Below are 14,973 nucleotides of genomic sequence, written 5' to 3' on the forward strand. Positions count from 1 at the left end.
AGAACAAAAGGGCAATAAAGAGTTTTTCAGTGTTACTATATACATTACACATGAATAGAAAATCTTCTAATGGCAATGATGATGTTCACATATATCTCGGTTTTAATATGGCATCAAATGGATTTAAGTGGAATATTTCCAAACGATTACTCAACGATGACCATGCAATACACATATAGATGTTTAATATTCAGATTGTTTTTTACAGTTCCAAAAAAATATACACTCAAAACATGTCAAGTTTATCTATCACACATTTCATGACACAGGACAGACACCACATATATACACACGCACATTCAGAAGACACATCCGGCACTTTTCCAAGGTCCAGGTACCCTAAGTGTACTAGCTACGGTCCACCGCTAAGAAGAAAAACTAAGAAGTGATCAAGTTTCTAAAAAACGATGATGATGATCATCATCATCATCATGAGCATCCTCATGTTCCATGTTTTGGCCACATGATGGCATTGAAAGTGTTTATCTGTATATTTTTTAAGACCCAATAGGGGTGTACGTTAAGAAAGCATCAGTAGAACCTGGCTGTGTTCATTCAAACCGCCGCAGCTATTTTTCGGACTGATATATTACTCCGAACACTTTTTACCCCTATCAGCTCAGTCATGGTATAAAGGTATTCAAGTCCTGCAAAACTGATTTAAAAACTTATACACGTATACAAGTTTTTACCAGAATAATAACTTCATCTTTACATATTTAATATTAACTTGCTATAGCTTTTCACAGCTGCAATGTAACAGTGACTCTTTAGTTTGCTCTCTTTAGAACAGAACTCTCTGAATGAACAATTTCACCCTTTCCCTAAGGATAAAAAAGTAAAATATATGAATTAAAAATTATATTATTAAGAACATTGGCCTTGGCTTGTTTCACTACCTACATTTATTGATGAACTAAGCACCTGGAATTCCTGGACTGGAAAAGAAAAGGGATGAACATTGTGTAATTCATGATTAATGTATAATAAATTTCGCCTATATTTTATGAATCTTCAAAATATAGCAGGTAAAAACTCTTTAATTGAAAGAAATCAGTGCAGTTAACCCTTTCACAAGTATGGTCCCAACGATCCGAACATTCAGCTTCAAAAGTGACGCAACAATCAGATTTAATTCTACTGATTCATCAAATCAGTCTACTAATTAGCTGTCCCACAGCATACAGCGCATGACTAATTGCACCTTAAATGCTGAAGAAGTTACAGAAAAGGAACTGACTCTGGGCAATCACTACAGGTAGCCAGAACTTACTTGTGAAAGGGTTAATATGCAGTTCTATTTGAAATAGCAGTTCAGCTATCACTGGGGTCCAAGCACTTAGTGCTGAAGCCCTATTGTTGTTGTTGTTTTTGCTTATATCCAAACTGTGTTAATAATGGTTACGACTAATTAGAAATGTGTGTGTGCAGGATAAATATTTCTAAACATATATTACTATTAAAAAAAAAAAGATTTGAAATAACTAAGAAATGTGGGAAAATTGCAGTCGGTATAAGCATGCATGGCTAGGAAGCGTTTGCTAAACATGCATTAGATCCATTTAAATGATATATGTATTTTCTCTGGGATGCTGTGGATGTTCTCCTTTGAAAAATAATGATCTATAGATGCGATCATAGGCTTTTGACCCTTGTACAATCAAACATACTTCTTATTCCAAAGTACTATGAATCCGTTATTCACCCTGAAGTCTATAAAGCCATCTCAAAGCTATCCACTTTATGAGCTCTGTGTGTACATGTAATGGAGATGGAGGGTTGTAGGTTATGTCCTACAGGATGTGGGAGCAAAGAGAGGTGTGTGAAACAGAATAGGGACAACCATGGGCGTGACCGGCTCTATTGTTTCGCTATGTCGCCTTTCTTTAGAATGATCTGCCTTTGCCATGGCGCTAACTTGGTCTCGTCGTAGCCAAGAGTCCGTAGTCGTTCCAGCTCCATCTTCTCTTCGGTCTCTTTCTCGATCCTCATGCGCTCCTCCTCTTTTCTGCCGGGTCACAGAAAAACCACACAGAAACGTGTAGTCCAGCATTAGCAGGACACTGTGATAAAGGTGTAACTCCATATACACTACAGTTTACCAGCTTACGAGCATATAATATGATCAAAGTATTGTCCTGGACAACTCCAGAGCAATTTCAGATACACTATGTGTCCAAATGTTTGTGGACACCCCTTCTAATGAAATCAGTTGCTGACACAGAAGTGCAAATGCCAACACACATACAGCTTGTCAAGTTCCTGAAGAAAACTATTGCCAATAGTAAAGGACTCTCTGGAGCAGATAAACATTAACCTATTGGCAACCTAATCAAGCCCCCCCCAGCAGTGGAACTGTGCTCTCTGGAATGATAGTTATCCATCCAACACTTCTGGGATGAGCTGGGGATAAGGAGGGGTCGTGATCATCCAACATCCCAACCTTGCTAATGCTCAAATCTTCAGGATCAACTCTTTTTAATATTCTTGATTTCAGAAGAAACAATAAATGAGCCGATGTCCCAATACTTTTGTCCATATAGTGTATGCCCAGAAAGCTGACTCTTAAATGACTAAGAAGGCTGTATAGCATCAACATTAAGCTTTAATGAAAACTAATATATATAATATCATAGATAAGTGATCAAATGTAGACAGCTAACAAAAATGTAAATTGCAGCATGCATTGTATAACATCTGCTTAGTCTGCAGGAGAATACAATATTGAATAAAACATCTAAAACACATGTTAAAGAGACAATAATAAATAATAATATTAAAAGATAACAAATATAAGTGATATCAAACTAGAACTGTTGTAATAGACAATGTTAGAATTTATATAATACTGACTGTACCTTATGTACTAATTTTTAATATATATAATAAACATGTAGCACTGATGTACAAAAGATCTAAACATTGTACAAATACACTCTTACTCATTATACTCTTTTATGTGCTGTCATTTTAAGGTTTGCAAGCATTGCCAGAAATTGAGTGCACCAAAGCCTATTTGATAAAAGGGTTCTGCATAGCTTCCTTATACTCTGTATCTATATTTGTCAGCACATCTTTAGACACTTTGGGATTTTTTTGGAAACACACAACACTTGCTACTATCTTACAGTTTTTATTATAGAAATCCTTACTACTCAAGTCAAACACTAGCACTAATACTAAAACTTCTACATCTACTGAATTGCTTACCTTTTCTGTTCCCTGCCCGTCCAGGTGTAGATAAGAGACATTAGAAGATTATACGTATATGAATTGCAGTGCATGCACTAACCTATGTGGAAAACACTACACAAAGATACTTTAAGATACATTGGGGGACAAACAGAAAATAAATGACGTTTACTACATTTACATCCAAGGTACACACTAATCTATACAATCCACTTCTACTCCACTGTAGGAAAGAAAAAGGCAGTAAAGGCTAATGTGGCTAATAGACTAGAGAAGGAAACCTGTTTAGCATGATTTCTTTTAAACAATAAGCAATATCAATATGCTGATATTTAGCATTCCTAAATCCTATAGTGACTATAGTACTTGAAAAAGTTCAGTTTGCCCACAATCAGTATGTTAAAAGAGCAATCAGAATTACTTTCACAATTTGCTAATCTGTCATAATTTTGACAAAACACAACCTGATTTTCATAGCAAATTCAAAGAAATGTCCCATACATATCCATACATTTAAATGTGCAATGTATGTATTTTTATGATTAGAATTAAATCTTAAAGGAAAGTACCAGCAATTACTTGTTTACATGAATGAAAATCAGTTTAATCTAAAAAAGACAGAAAGAATACAGATATTCTAAGTCAGACAGGACTATCTCTCCTGCTTGACGTTTTTTTTACTCACTTCTCTTCATCCAGTTTCTTCTTCATGATGTCTCTTCTCCAGGCAGGCATGGAAGCAAGACGGGCAGCCTCCTCCTCAGCCTGTCAGAAAGAGGCAAAGACAGAGAGCAGCCAATGAGCTCAATAAAACATCAACTACTATTCACCAGCAACGCTACATTCTACATTTGAGTGAAGCTATAATATATATAGAGAATTATATAAAGGCTTGTGATTTGTGTGGCATGAATCCCTGATTCATAACTGGTACATGTAGTAGTGCATTTTGTGAGCTTTGCCTTATGTAAACTCTATTAATGATGTATGTTTTCAACAGAGGAGGATTAGGGGTGGGATGATCTGTCAAAAAATATTTATTTCAATACTAATACTTAAAGGAGCATTATGTGAGACTTGATTTTTTTTTGCTGTGGGACTCCCCCTCATGGACAGCTCTACACATGTATTTGTTGACAACCTGAGAGAAAGAAGCATGTGGACTGAGGCCGTAGAGTAATATTACAAGATTTTACACAGATCTAATTCAGGTTATACTGTTTTATGCAGGTCTCGTGAGAGATCTCGTACAACTCCACCAAAGTTACATAGAGCTGTAGCAGTGTTCCGGCCCAAAGTGGCAATGACAGGCACGCCATTCTCCCCATTACAAGTCAGTATACAATCAATGTGATTCTGGAGCTGCTATTTACATATTTAAGTACAATTGTTACATAATGTTATGTAACAATATGTATCATGATAGACTCCTACTAGAAACTCCATGATATTTCGTTCAAGCTTTTGTGCACTGCTTCCAATTAAACAGATTATTGTGCTTCCTGTAATGAAGCATGCAGTCAGGGTTCTGCCAAAGTACTGCCAATATCCACAAAACACTTGTCAAAAGTATACTGTTCATCAGGATAACACAATACACTGCATTGTATTTTATTAAATGTGTATTGTAATACGTAAAATATATAATCTTCAACAAACATTCGTAAATAGGATACACTCTAAAAATTAAGCACTGTACAAAGCACATTTAATTACACCACACATTTCTAGTCACTATATAAAGACTTGTGTAAAATCCTCTCTAAAATAAATGTTAGCCTAAAGCATTTCACTCTGCAAGCCAAAGAACTCAGAATCAGACTTCCTTAGACCACATTTTAGTGTATTTCACTGGCCTATGCCAAACATCACAATCACAAGGAAATACTGAAAAAAGGGAGGGAAAAAAGGCTGTTAAACTAGTTAGGCTTTCTGCTCATACACAGACGAGATGGGGTGTCTTCAAACAGAGGAGTTATCTCTGCAGCTGTACAGATCGTAACGAGAGGCCAGCACAGGAGGTGGCCATTTTGAACGTCTCATCTTCCCCTTGAAGTGGATTGATTTACTTTAGCTCTGCTCCCACGGAGCAATTTCACTGGCAAGGGCCCCAGTATCTAGGTAAGCTAATCCACACCTTAATATTTAATTACTCCCCTGGGAATTAGGACCAGAGAAAAAAAAATGTGACCAGAGGAGAACAAATTCACATGCTTGATTGATGAATATTCAAAGAAAGTCAATTCAATCGACTCAACATTACATCCATGCACTTAGTTAGAACTGCTGTGAAGTCTTGTATATTTATGTATGCTGTTCATGAATACATAACTGTGTTTACCTTATTCCTGTAAGGTAAACACACACACACATATATATATATATATATATATATATATAGATTTTTTTTATTCTATTATTATTATTATTATTATTTTTTACGCATGGATGGCAACCGTGTGAAGGTGTGAAGGGTATAGGATCTTCAGGAGTGAGGCTGAAAACCAATTTTCTACCTATCAAAAAACAAAGAAAAGGCACCAAAGGTCAAACAGATATAGGGATATTGATCAAGCAAGCAAGACAAACTGGTCAATACAGTTATCACGATAATTCTAACATGCTCTGAGAAGACTACAGCAGGTGGCTGGCTTGAAAACATGTGGTGCACAAAACCCTATGCATTTCAAATTTTTATGTTTGTGTGCTTTTTGTTTTTTAACAGTAACACTACACTGCAACTGCACACTGAAAATCTTGTTTCTTCTAAGAACATTTTTTTCATTGCAAATCTTGAAATCTTCTTCATTCACACTGGAAAAGAAAAACAATAAAAAGTTCACAGCTGGACTAAACAGTACCCACTTCCTACAGGATACCCTGTGGCCACATAATTGTGTGCTATGTAACTTCCCTGGCTCCCTGACCAACTGCTGCCAAAACGTTAGTTAGACTTTGCACGAGGCAACAGGGCTAAGCTGAGGCAACAGGTGACCATAAGAGGTTTATTTCAGCAAGCCCAGTGAGTTATTTTTACTGTCAGGTGACTACTACATTCTAACTGTAATTAGATTGCATGTTATACACTTCCAGTATCCTTGAAGACATTAGCGTGCAGACATTGTTTATCTCACTGGCTAATTAAAGTCAAGTCATGGAAACTGGATTAGTTATGTATTTTACTATTATTTCACTTCACATCTTTTTTTGTACCTGATCATTGTTTTAGCTGTGCAATGCAATACATTCTGAATGAAGTGATATCTTAATTATTTATAAGTATTTAATGAGCAGTAATGTACTTAAACAATGACAAAATACACATTGGTATATGTTTTATTGATTACTGAAAAAAGAAACACTTCAAACATGAGTAAACTGTGGAAAAATAAAACATCCTATCCAAAATTGCATTCCATAAACACCCCTCCCCACAAAAAAATACATGGATGCCACATTCAATAAGTTCCCTTCCCTATTAAAAACTTTCAAAAATAATTATACTGACAAAAAGCTGATTAAAGCTCATCTAACTAAACAGTAAAAATATGTGAAGTATTGCTAATCCCCAAACAATGACGCTAATTATTTGATTCAGTAAAGAAAAGGCTGATGCCCAGAAAGAGCTTATGTGCCCTTGGGTAACCCTAAACACACAGCAGGAACACTTGAGACTTTTGTGACAAGGATCAAATAACCAACGTGTGTTAAATGTGCATGTTCCTACTGACATCAGTCTGTCTCACAATGACTCCAACATCCCCCATGGAATATTATTGCTCCGTTATCACTTGAGTGAGCTTTTTAGCATCTTCTTTATAATGTAAGTGGAGGGCTGGGTGATGTGGTTTTCTATGCTAAAAGGGAAGTTGCTTATTAATATCTCAGTAGTTGAATCCGAGCCAGGAAGATCACTGTTTGATCAACTCGGATAAAGTGTGGTCATTTTCAGAGGTACAAAACAATGATTTAAATCCTAGAACCTAGAAACCAAAACATTAATTAAAAAAAAAAATCACTCTAGCTCTTAGAACGAATGTGTCCATGATGTCAAAGTAATACACTAAAAATTTAAATAGCATTATCAGAGACCTAGTATACACCCCTGACTGCAAATCGCCACTACGCACTAATGTTCAACCTTTTTAAAACATTTCACTGTCTGTTTGTTGTCCCTGCTTTTAAAATATGGCTTACATGCATTTCTCACACGTTCTGTGCCAAATCTTTATTAATAAATCCTATATCAGACCCATCATTTTAACTGCAACTTACTTAGTAGTGTATGAATCAAACATGAAATACCAATTGAAATTCTACTGATATTTGCACAAACATTACATACAGCATGATACTCAATATAGCCAACCTGAAGTGTTTAAAAATCAGGGAGGACATTGTACCATTCATCACCTCAGACCTTCCCCACCTAACCATAGTTGGATGCTAGTCTTGGAGTCGGCAACGGTATTCTGTATTTGCGCAACTCTCAGGCAATGAGAGGATCTCCTGGTGAGACGATGTTTCTTTTCAACCAGAATGAGCCGTTTTCCTCTGGTATGCCTTATTTCAGAGCTTTATTTCACCCTTTGTAATTTCTAGATATCAGTCAGATATCAAACAACTCAGCTTCCTTTTCCTTCCAAAAGGCGAAGCTTCGATCAATATATCTGATAATTTCCTCATTACTGAACTCTTTCAGTTCATAAATAAGCTTTATGGAATCCTCACTCGGCTCTTCTGTAAATTTTACTTGGTTCGGTTCTTCAGCGCGAGCGCTCGTGGGTTCACACGGGGGGCATTCAACCATCACTTGAACAGTGGCCTGCGCCACGTCCTGCGGCTGTGCATCACTCTGTCCTGCTACCTCCTGACTCAGTACCTTAACTTCGGCGCAGTCCTGCATGGCAGACTGAGCAACATCTGCTGATGACTCTGGTACAATGTTCTCTGCTGTGTTCTGTACAGGCTCCTGCGTTGTGGTTTCCTCAGCTATGCTCGGTGCCATGCCAGATGGAGGGGCCTGTATCGAATCTTGTCTGGTCTTTTCGGCAGTGTCATGTTCTGATGACGAAGGCACTGCAGGGGCTGTCTCAGGTATGTGTGGATCGGACGCAGTGCTCTGGACTGGTTGAATGACCTCCTGTAGTATTTCTGGTGGCAGCATGATCTCAGCTGCTGCCAGTAACCCTCCACCCTCTGCAGTGTCACCAAAGTATTTTAGCCTGATGTCCTCAAAGCCATCTGACCAGTCACGGTTCCCCCGCTCGATGCTTTCCATCACTTCACGGTGGAACTGGCGAATCACCTCCCAAGGGTGGCTGCCGAGACGGTCAAACATCTCGTAGCACAGCAAGTGCCGGAACTTCCGCTCATTGCGAGACATGTTCATCTCAAGCAGCTGGAAGTAGCCAAGCATGAAAAGGTCAAGGGACAGACTGTCATAATGGACCGGTGCTCCATTTATGTGAGGGAGAAAGTGCTCGGGCCAGTAGATCATCTGAGCACGACTGAGCCTGCGGATCTGTCGCGTGGGTACCTGGCTCATAATGTTCCTCCAGTGGCCGAGGAGGTTACCGACAACCTGCCTCTGTTTCATGAAGAGGAGGAGCTGGTCATCGTCAGTTTGCAAGCCGTCAGCCAACTCAAACTCATTATTGTTGTACTGAGAGGGATTTTCCATGCCCAGACTCCTCCCTCTACCCGAGTACTTGGGCCTGTAGGACTCAGTCATGGTGTACTTTCTCCAGTGCTCCAAAAAGAGGAACACAATCCTTTCCTTTCGCATTTCGATAGACTCCTGAACATAACTCAGGTCTGTCTGCACCTCCAGGCTGCGTGTAAGGTGGTCTACCTTTAGTGGAGGTTCACAAGATAGAGGGTGTGCAAGATTATCTGTGCCAGCTTGATGAACACCATCAGGTCCAGTGTATGTCAAATGTGCACATGATGGTGTTATAAGTGCTTCATCAACTAACGCTAAGGTTGAATGTTGTTCTGATGGTAAACCATCAGTGGCTTGAGAGTGGTCCTCACAGGGACTGAAGAGTAACTCATCTTCCAGGATGGGCTCGGGGGAATAACTGCACTCGCTCACCACTGGAAGAGACCTCTTCCGTTTGTACACTCGGTTCAGTTTGTCTTCCTCGTACCTTGACTGGCTCTGAATCTCGTAATTGGCCTTCAGATTTTTCACAGACACGCCACACTGCTTGATCTCTTTCTCCACCTCCTCTCGGGTCGAGAAAGACTGTGATCGCCCGATGTTGCCTGAGATAACAGAAGCCGCCTGATCGTTTCCACCTTTCAGACCTTCGTAAGTAAATCCTTGATTAATCATCTCCAGAATGTCAATCTCCTTGCCGCCTAACGTAGCAAGGAGGATGGCCATGCTCTTGAGAAGGGTAGAGATTTTGCTACACCAGGCGGGAAGGTCTTCTGCCTGCCCGTGAACCTGTTTGGGGTTGACTGAGAAGTGCTCGTGGTTGAGGGCAGCAGACACAGGAAGAAGTTGCTGCAACTCCTTTTCAAGCTGCTCCAATTCTTTCTCTACTTCTGTCACTTTGTGCATGACCTGAAGGTTCTCAATCTGCCTTTCAATGCGAATAAGGTCATTCTCAGTCATCAGTTCACCGAATGGACCCAGTATAGCATTGTGCACATGGGAGTAGTGCCAGTCTTGGGCCTGGTAATATCCGTTGGCAGCGAACTAAAGCAGGAAGGGTCAGAGGAGGAAACAAAGAGGGACAAAAACAGGGATGGATTGTTCTTCAGCCTGTAGGTCCAAGGCTTCTCACACACGCTTTTCAATGCTTCTTCACCCCAAACTGTTCAAGCTTTACATGGATTTAGTGGTGCAATGGTAACTGCCTTACTGTGATTGACATGAGTAGATGAAGTATGACCTCTATCAAACTGCACTGGCTGTGGATCTAAGTACAGTTTAGATCTTTAGCTTAGAAATATTAATAGAAATATTTTTAATTTAGTTTTTAGCTTTATTCTTTACCCAGTTTATATTAAATTCCGGGAGAACCCCTCCTAGTTTACTTATTTGGAATGTTTAGTCTGGATTAGGCACCAAGTCTTTAAGAGTACCAATCATTCCACATAATTCCTCTATTCCACCACTCCAGTTCACTTGATACAAGTGTATCCTTGACAGTCAAGCATCCTTGAATGGAAATGGAAACAGATATGTGGAATGACAGGTGATTCTGAAGGACTTTTTTCTCTAAGTACAAGGTTTTTGAAAATGTAAGCATGAAGTGAATTGTGGGGGGAAAAAAGGGAGAAGAGTAAAAAGACGTAACTGCATTCCAAGACATCAGCTGCAGTGTGAGGGGGCCTTGCATCACACCACTGAATCCCCATGTAAAAACTTAGAGCTGCCATGCACCATCGCCATTATCAATATCTTACTTATCACTTCAATAATCTCACAACTCCCAATATTGCCTTGGGATGGTCACAGCAGCCCCAAAGTGCACACTGCATCACACTCTGAAAAAACAGCCAAATGATGCAAACACATGCATAGGATAGAAAAGAATCTTACAGATAGTGTGTAGCCGTACCCAACTCTATATCAACAGAATCTGCTCGACTGACCTCCAAGCACAAGGCACAATTAATCACTCTGCAGTGTGTCTTGCACCATACATGTCAAACAGTTCAACCAGTGTGTCATCAAAGTCACCAGCCAGGTGTATTTACTTAATATTTACAGAGACCTGGAACACTCTGACCTTCAGATCCTACACCGAGTAAACATCACAAAGATACATACAGCTCCAATACGGCCACCTGAATGAATGATCACACCATGCTCTACCACCAAGACCATTCTGATCTGGTTACAGAAAGAGAACTCAAGGCTCTTTCCAGTACGCAACATCTTCCACACACTCGCAAGGCTCACAGATATACTGACCAATAAATATATTAATCTTATAATAAAGATAAACAATGATGGTTAAACATGGATCCGGCATGAGCAAATTATAATACCGAATTCCCATTCTAATATATATATATATAGTATATATATATGTATCAAGAGTATAAAAAAGAGTGTACCCTGCTAAGTAACTGTCTCTACTGTCTAAGGAAGACGTTCTACTAAATTGTGGAGCATTGCTGTGAGAATTTGAGTGCATTCAGCGTCAAGAACATTTGTGAGGGCAAGATGTACATTCCCCCCTTATACCCAACTCATCCCATTGATGGAGCACCATCAATCCAGGGAGTTCCACTGCTTCACAGCTCAATGCAGGGGGCTTTATACCCCTTTAAGCCACGCCTGGCATTAGGCATGGTGCCAAGAGGATATCTGCTAAGGAGAGGCAATACTTCTCTACAGGGACTAGGCAAGGACATGTAGTGTATAATTAATTACAGAACATTCTCAATTAGAACCTAAAGACAACACCAAAAGGAATGGTTTTCATCAAACCATTATTAGCAATCTGGTTTGACACACTGTAATAGTAATTTGACCAATGTTTTTTTACTGAACCTTTTGAAACTCTAGAAGTGCTAATTTCAGACATCTAAACTCCAGTTATAAATGAGAATGGAAAAAAGTGTCTTGAATGATGTTAAAGCAGAAAAGATTTTCAGTCAGTAAGATAAAATGCACACTACCACACCACTGCAAAACTTCACATCTACACTATCCTCCAAGCAGTTACTAAAGTTGGAATCACTGAGATTTACATGTACCAAATAAGGACGGAATAAGAAAGAAATAAACAAATTAGCTAAATGCAGCACACAAACAGCTGAAATGAGCTGTGGAACCACAGGAGGATAGATAGGAATAAGTTGAGAAAGTGACTTTTCCTTAGCAACTGCTTTTCTACATCAAATTTATAGACATTTAAGCAAATAATGATTAACCAACTGAGATCCTTTATGTAAATATAAAATAACTTAAATTGAGTTTTCTTTGAAAACTAAAGTGTTGCTAAAGTGACTATACTCTCCTGCTGCTACTACTGAGGACACATTCTCATCTTATTCCCCTGAAACTTTTAAATGCATAACCCATTTACTCACCTTTTTCTTGTTCTCTTCTTCCTCCTGCATCTTCACTTGCAACTTCCTCACCATCACCTGCCTCTTCCACTCGGGGATGGCTCTGCCCTGCTCATCATGGGTGGGCACCAGGGCCTCTATATCCACCAGGCTAGACTTGCGCGTCTGGGCGGATGCACCATTGCCGTTGACAACCGTGGGCAGCTGATCGCAGCTCTGCGATGTGGACAGGTTCCGGGGGGAACCGCCACAGGCCGTAGGAGACATGGGCGTAGGTGGTGAGGCAGGTGGTGGGGACGTGGGTTTTGTTGACTGGACTGCATTGGACTGGGGCTGGGGCTGAGGTTGGGGCTGGGATTGAGGTTGTGGCTGCGACTGGGGCTGGGACTGATTTTGAGGCGGTGGCGACATTGGCCGTTCTCCCTAGAAATGGAAATATCAGTGGGATTAGATAAACAATGTATGACCCCACAACTGAATGCAGTAATACACAACATTTCAGTTCAAATCATCACCTTGAATTTAAGGCAAGTTTAATTACTTTAAAACACAGCTAGACAATATATTACATGCTGTATGATGTGATACTGATATTACATATACAGATGATATTAGGATGCTTATTAGGTTTAGCCATAATGACATGATATAATACCCCTCAAACAACAGCATCCCTGTTCCCAAATGATTTATCTATTTAACGTTTACTGTGCAAGGTTCCTTTTTTTGTTATTTTATGAGAAGAAAACACCATGCCCAAGGAAATCTTTGTACAGCATTGTAAATGAAAAATTACCTGTATTAATACAACCTTAAATGTCAAACATCATGATACTATGTATCTATATACTATGTAAACTATTGTAATATTGATACCTTTATAAATGCAGCCCATCAACAACTACAACATATACACATTAATGACCTGTTGACAACATACCACTACTGAGAAATGCTCAGTTGGAAAATAAATATTTTATAGAACCTCTGATAGTTATCATACAAAACCAAAGCTTAATTATGTTAAATCAGGTTTGGAATGATGGAATTGAACAAATCTATGCAATGTCTAAGAACATCCAGGAGAAACGTTTCACTGTATTTATGTTTATTTGCATCTGTTCTAATGTGATTTAGTGTTTAAACAAGTAAAAGCACTCATTTGTTAAGATAAATGATAAATAATAAATGGTTTTAAATAATGATCCATGTGCCTAAGATCTCTACACTATTGTATATATTTAAATATTTATACATTTAAATATTTTAATTAAAAATACACAATTCAAATGAAATGGACTGTTAATTGAAGTTAACTATATAAAAGCATTTTACATGGCTTTTAGGGCATAATTTATTGCTGAGTTTAACTTACTGGGAAAAAAGAGTGTTCTCTGTAGTGGATTTCTACATAACTTCTACATAATTGATTTGTGCGTGTTTTGTGTAAAGATAGGAATACGCCTACATTGTTCCCTCCACCGCCACTGTTGGAGAAGACGGTTGTGTAGCCTTTACTGTGAGGTGTGGGCTTCAGGCTCTTCCCAGCTTTAATTTCGGCCAGAAGCTCAGAGTTGTCTCCAGTGGGGGACATCATGTTGAAGGATTTAGTGCCTAAAACAAAGACAAAGTGAATGTGAGACAGGTAAGAGCAGGAGAGAGACGAAGAGAGAGAAAGAGCAAAAGCGAGAGTGTCCCAGTCACACTGTAAAAGGCAAACTAGACACTTGCATAGATTCCCATCAGTCTTACATTGTCATTTAAGTTAAGCTGAACTTACATATTAAAGTATATAAAATCTAAAAAAAAATTAAAGCTGTTGTGTAACTCTTGTCCCATATGAAAAGAGAAACCTCTGTAAAAGATCATCTCAACAGTTTACACAGACAGTTCAATTGCATGAGCTGAATGGAAACTGATTATTTTGTTACACACCACATATTATACAACAGTTATTTCCGAGCACACAAGCCGATTGGTTGAAAAGAGTCCTAGCAGAGTGATGCAGTGTTTGTTAAAAAATGTGTAACGTAAATGCCCTGAGCAAAAGAAAGCAAGAACTACCTAAAATGAAACTAAAGGATTAAGACAAGAATGCACAATAACAGAGTGGGAAGCAACTGCAAATATAAAATATATATAAAAGTCATCTTTTTAAAATAAAACCCAGAGTAAGAATGTAAAACAGCTGTGCAAATGATAATTAATACCTTTTTACGCCAAATGGTTTAAATGCAAGATTAAATCATAATCTGCTTACGGAAGTAGTTCAACTCTGCAAGTTTTAATCACATTTCCAAGTCTCGAACAAAAGACACTTGTCTACAAATCCTAAAACAATGTACAACTGTGTTGCACTTTAGATTTGAAGTTCACAGGGTTCTTTAAAATACTAAACTACTACATTAGATGAGTTTCTTTAGTGGGATTCATACAATAAAACCAAAACAACTGTGTTCCATCTCAAACATGTAACAATCAATCTGCAAACTGTGGCAAAGTGCTGGATTCAAAGTAAAGTCTCCACATTTCATGATGAAGCGCAACAATCTTCCACACTAGAACCTCTCCATAGTTCCATCTGGTTAAAGCAAAGGCAAAGGCAAAGAAACCCTTAAAATTCAAAAAACGAACACTGTACCTGTTGATTGAGATCCTCTGCGACTTCCTGAAGGTGTACACTATCTGTCTTTCATAACTAATGCCAGGATAAAGCAAAGTTTAGCTGTGAAACTTGCCTCC

At 38.7% G+C, this 14,973-nt stretch overlaps 1 protein-coding gene across 6 annotated transcripts in view; it reads right to left on the reverse strand.

The window, feature by feature from the left end:
* The window catches only part of espn (espin), a 55,194-nt gene that overhangs the window by 82 nt on the left and 40,139 nt on the right, over nucleotides 1-14,973 (reverse strand). For 4 of the 6 annotated variants that reach the window (XM_072682265.1, XM_072682262.1, XM_072682261.1 and 1 more), the window contains 5 exons: nucleotides 13,700-13,845; nucleotides 12,253-12,654; nucleotides 3,877-3,957; nucleotides 3,211-3,230; nucleotides 1-2,008 (listed from right to left, as the gene is read on the reverse strand). The exon at nucleotides 1-2,008 is cut by the window's left edge and continues 82 nt beyond it. In XM_072682265.1, the coding sequence (XP_072538366.1) occupies nucleotides 1,861-2,008; nucleotides 3,211-3,230; nucleotides 3,877-3,957; nucleotides 12,253-12,654; nucleotides 13,700-13,845 (797 nt within the window). In that variant the 3' untranslated portion in view covers nucleotides 1-1,860. The remainder of the gene's footprint in view (nucleotides 2,009-3,210; nucleotides 3,231-3,876; nucleotides 3,958-12,252; nucleotides 12,655-13,699; nucleotides 13,846-14,973) is intronic. The other 2 variants (XM_072682266.1, XM_072682263.1) reach the window with 1 other exon arrangement.

This window comes from Salminus brasiliensis, chromosome 6 (genome assembly GCF_030463535.1).
Source record: "Salminus brasiliensis chromosome 6, fSalBra1.hap2, whole genome shotgun sequence".
Lineage (NCBI taxonomy): Eukaryota > Metazoa > Chordata > Actinopteri > Characiformes > Bryconidae > Salminus > Salminus brasiliensis.